The 4,802-nt window shown below is 43.2% G+C and overlaps 1 protein-coding gene across 1 annotated transcript; it reads right to left on the reverse strand.

Moving 5' to 3' along the window:
- On the reverse strand, positions 1 to 4,156 carry mymk (myomaker, myoblast fusion factor). Its single transcript, XM_084024745.1, has 6 exons — positions 4,020 to 4,156; positions 3,102 to 3,216; positions 1,745 to 1,893; positions 1,020 to 1,136; positions 641 to 781; positions 1 to 234 (listed from the first exon to the last, which is right to left on the reverse strand). The coding sequence occupies exons 1-6, from the start codon at positions 4,152 to 4,154 to the stop codon at positions 28 to 30; spliced, it is 864 nt and encodes a 287-aa protein (XP_083880871.1). The 5' UTR covers positions 4,155 to 4,156; the 3' UTR covers positions 1 to 27.
- Between the last annotated feature and the right edge of the window lie 646 nt (positions 4,157 to 4,802).

A 4,802-nucleotide genomic window follows, 5' to 3' on the forward strand; every position in this document is an offset into this window, starting at 1 on the left:
TCTACGCCCATCCTCCTATGTGATGGCTCACTTCCAGCCATTCATCTCTTTAAGCTTGCTGATGCTGGTCCCTTTGACGGGCGTGGAGGGCGGGGGGTTGCAGAGAGGCAGGATGGGGGTGCTGCACCGACTCGTCCACAGCTTCTCGGTGGGGATCGTCCACACGGACCGAGACGACTTCTTCTTCTTCGGTGACTTGTCTGTCTTCTCTTTAGTCGTCCCGGGGGACATGGACTGTAACGATAAGGGAAGCAGGATTAGAGCGATGTGAAGGACACGTGAGCTGGATTCACGAAAGGCCCATGTCATTGCAGGGTAAACACAGGTGTAATCAAGAACCTAGATGATGGGCCTGTTCCATATCGCTTGCCCTGGTATGGCCCTGGTGCATGCTGGCTCACTCGAATCACCGTGGCTTTTTTTTTTTCATAAAATGGAACCACAAATATTTTCATATATGTGTTTTAAACTGTCAAAATGTCTGCTTCAAAAATGGACATATGATGCCGTTTTTTTCTAAGATCGGCCTCCACCTCTCAATTCTATTTTGTTCATGTAAGTCTGTCCTGTCCTCACACGCGACCTGTCCAGCTGCCTCCAACGCTCCTTCCTTCTTTAGAGTTAATTAAATGTAACGTACGCAGCAGCAGAGAGTGAAGCAGCTGAGCTTCGCAGCGTTGCGTCCCGTCCCTGCGTAGCGGTTCTTCTTCGGCAGCAGCAGCACGAAGGACACGGCCAGAGACAGATGGTAGAAGCTGTGGACATAGGCGTAGTCCCACTCCTGCAGGAAAAAGAATACAGCACATTTCATTCATTAATGTTAAATGTATTCCAATTTATCAAGATCTGAAGCTGCTGCCGTTTTATAGCATGTCATTGAAATAACAGAATATATAAACATAATAGAGATAATAACTATGTGATAAGTTAATAGGTTATTTCAATAATAAATCAAAGAAACTGCGTAGGCACTGATCCTATTCATGTGTTAGGATGGGTTTTATTTTGAAGACGGTCACCTCGAAGTAGAAACGCAGCATCAGAGCAAGAGCGCCGAAGCAGCAGCCTGGACCGACCTGCTGCGTGTACACGGCCTTCTCTGGAAACACGGCCCTCAGCTGCTTCATCTTCTGCAGCTGAAACACCACAGAGCAGACAAGCACCGTTCAAGAGAGTCGGTCCGACCAATGGAGAGAGGAGAGAGAAGGAGCAGAGGAAGAATCAGGAAGAAAACAACCTCACGGCCAAGGTGTCAAATAATGCAGATTGGTCAGTGCTCCTTGGCGTCTGAGTGTCTCACGAAGAAGAAAGTAAATAAGAAGAACGATATGAAGGAGATGGAAGAGAACGAGGAGTTAAAAACAGTGGTGAGGGCGGAGAGGAGTCTGAATCTATAATCTGTTTACCACATGAACAAACACGACACTGTGACCTGCAGTATTAAAGCTGGGTTGGTCATGGTTTCAAAAACACTTATATTTGTCCAACAAACATCTATAAATCAAATGCTCTGACAGAATAACTAGAAAAATAAATCTGGTAGCTGTTGCTGCTGCAGGACATCAAGGTGGACAGGTGCATTATTAGATGTTGAGCCCCTGGACATATTTTGGGGGCGTGTCTTTGAAGGCCTGAACGGGCGGCTGTCAGTTTTGATGGCGACTTTCTCGCTACTTTGATTGGACTCAAGTTGGCAACACTGCGCAGACTTGCTGCTTTCTTAACAACCCGACCTTTAACTCACCCATTTGACAGTGATGATGAAGACAGCTGATCCAATGGGTCCGGAGTAGATCCCATAGCCCCAGCGATCCTGGTAGATCCTCACTGCGATGGACAACACTCCGAACATGGTGATACTGGAGCGCTGGGGTTCATCGAAGTCGCCCAGAGCTGAGACAAGGAGGCACATAATTCATTTGAGACATGTGAAGAATTAATGCAACACCAGAAATACATTCTGTCTGTCTCTTCCCCTGTCAGAACTATTCCAATTAAATTAAGACGTGAGTCCTTATTCGAATGACCGAAGTTGAGTTTTTGCCCAAACTCAAAGATCACTTTCTGTAATTCACGCACAGACTTGAGTTAAAGTATAGCTCTAATAATAACCGTCGTGACTCCCAATTAATTAATGAGGAGAAAAGTCCACCATGGTCTATGTCAATTAGTTCCTATATATTAGCCATTTTATTATCCATCTATCATTTCATTTTAATTTAATCTGTTTAAATGTTTGTGATTTGTTTGATGGCGCCTTTTCTTTTCAGTTGAACCACAATGCTTAATGCTATATCGTAAATATTCTATTCTTCACAATTTTAGATATTGACTTTTGTCTATTGATTTGGATTTTCTTTGCTGCTTGACAGACGGGCGTCGCCCACAGAGCGGACTCTCGACTCTCATACAATCTAAACCCAATCAGTGGAGTCAACTGTCAAAGCATTTGGTCCTTAAGAGCACATGAGTCCTTGTAAACCTCGGGAGTATTAATGTGTGTGTGTGTGTGTGTGTGTGTGTGTGTGTGTGTGTGTGTGTGTGTGTGTGTGTGTGTGTGTGCGTGTGTGTGTGCGTGTGTGATCATATGTAAGCACATGTGAGTTGAACTCAGAGACACAACATGTGTTATTAACAACTGTTGCTGGAGGAGCTGCTTGTTTTGTGCTCAGCGAGAGTAGTTGTTGAACAAAAGCTGATCCTGTTTATGAAAACCATGTTTCTTTTACTAAATAAACTATGTAGTTTTGTACCATGTTTTATTTATTTTTATTTGTTAACCACGTGTTTCAAACTGTTTACAACTGTTTAAAAGTGGTGCTGAAACATAATTTTCAGAGTATCATCCGTATGGTGAAAACCAGAAAGGCAGATGGATATTTGGGATATTTTCTTTTATATTGAATTTTGCCGAGAAAGGGATGTGATCTAAAAGGGTTAAAAATACATTTTTCATCTTAACTTTAAATTGCGACCGTGTGGGTTGAAAAAAAATGTATTTCCCTGGAAACGTAATTGAGAGCTTAGTTTGGTTGTGTGGGAATGTAGTTTAGTCAGAGGCGGGGTTGGTAAAGTGGTGCAGACCATGAACTAGGACTTACCTATCAGCGTGACCCACATGGAGAGAGCTGTGCCGTAAACACTGAAGTACTCCAGGACGTCGTACCTCATGAAACACAGGATGGAGAGACCTGGTCCATCACACGCATGGTAGATCTACAGGGAGACAAACACCTTCCAGGTTTCACACTGGTTTGTTTGACATCAGCTAACTTTACAAACTTCATAGAAATGTGGGTGATCACTAACAGTTGAGTCTTTCCCTTAAATTTAAATGTTTACGGTAAACAACTTGTGGTCCTCAATAGATGTTTCAGTAAACACTGAGCTGAAATGAAAATTCCCCTTTAAACATTTTAGATCACACCCCGGCCCATCACATATTTCAATTTATTTTTATTTTTTAATATGAAAATCCAATATTCTTGTCTTCCTGTAAAACACAATATGGCACATGCTTACATCAGCTAGTATCTGCCAATAATAATATCACGACATCCATCCATCAATAAATCATAGATCTTAAGTTAACGTATCTTTTGGTTGGTGGGGTGTATTGTAGTTCATAGTTTAAAACGATCACTTTTATGACTTGTGTTCTTTCTTGTCTTTGTATGAACACTTGTGTCTTCACCAGGTCTCTCCAGAGAATATGTGTCTCTATGAGATTGCCCGTCTAAATAACGGTTAAATTAAAATATATATATAAATTCTGCTTCCTAACATTGTTAAAGCTTAAATGGATTCAATCCAGGGATTAGGTGGATTTGGACTTGATGAACAGATTCAACAAATATGATTTACAAGATGAATTCATACTTGTATTGATCGAATAGCTTACTAGTCAGTTCAACAGGAAAGAGATAACCTAAAAAAATAATATGAACATCTATGTTCAATAAACCAACATTTCACTCCGTCACCAAATATCAACGAATGGCATGAAATCGGAAGCTCACCGCAGTGAAGAACATGGTGAAGAAGTAGACCATGGCCTCCATGTGGAAGCCCCTCTTGGTGGCCACGCTGGCTGCAGGTATAAACACCAGGCTGCTGACTGTCGGAAGCAGCATCTTGGCAATGAAAGCTCCCATGTTGGAGGGAGACGGCAGAAACAGTGCAGATGATGAAATATCTACGTCTGTGTCGGCGTTGTGTTAAAGTGCTGGATTGATAAAACGGCAGGTCCTCAGGTCTTTTGGTCCTTATTGTGTGTGACGAATGAGTGTAGTGGTTGAGTGGATGAGTCTACACAGCACACACACACACTCCCACGCAGCATCAACACACCCAGCTGTCCAGTTTGGCCCTTTAAAGTTTAAATGTCCCCCAGGCCGGCCGGTCCATAAGGGCCTGTATGTGCAGCGTCATGGCCGGCAGCTGTTAGCATACCAGTCCAGCATGGGAGGGGCCCGCAGGCCAAACTGCAGCATATCAACGGACCATTCCTTGGACTAGCCCAACTTGTTGTTGGCGATAGACTTTAACTGTAACCGATGATGACGTACATTAATGTCTTAGGCAGCTCGGCAATTGAAGGACCGGGGAGAGCAACAGGTTGTTGAGACATGTAAGAACTTTAACCAGCCTGGTCGCGCACTAAAAATGACATTTCCCACGCAACAAAACTTATTTTGCCTGTGGCGTATTTACGTAACATTATTAGTTTCAAACAAGTCTGCGAAAGTCCACGTAGGGAGGAGGTCTGGGTGGTGGAACAGGGGTCACAAAGCCCAGGTCTT

Source organism: Eutrigla gurnardus (assembly GCF_963514095.1).
Source record: "Eutrigla gurnardus genome assembly, chromosome: 13".
Lineage (NCBI taxonomy): Eukaryota > Metazoa > Chordata > Actinopteri > Perciformes > Triglidae > Eutrigla > Eutrigla gurnardus.

Coding starts and splice junctions, on each gene's coding strand:
- mymk (XM_084024745.1), bottom strand. CDS start 4,154: ATGGGAGCTTTCATTGCCAAGATGCTGCTTCCGACAGTCAGCAGCCTG. Junction 1,137..1,744: donor TCATCATCACTGTCAAATGG/GTGAGTTAAAGG, acceptor GTGGTGTTTCAG/CTGCAGAAGATGAAGCAGCT. Junction 235..640: donor GCTTCACTCTCTGCTGCTGC/GTACGTTACATT, acceptor TTATCGTTACAG/TCCATGTCCCCCGGGACGAC.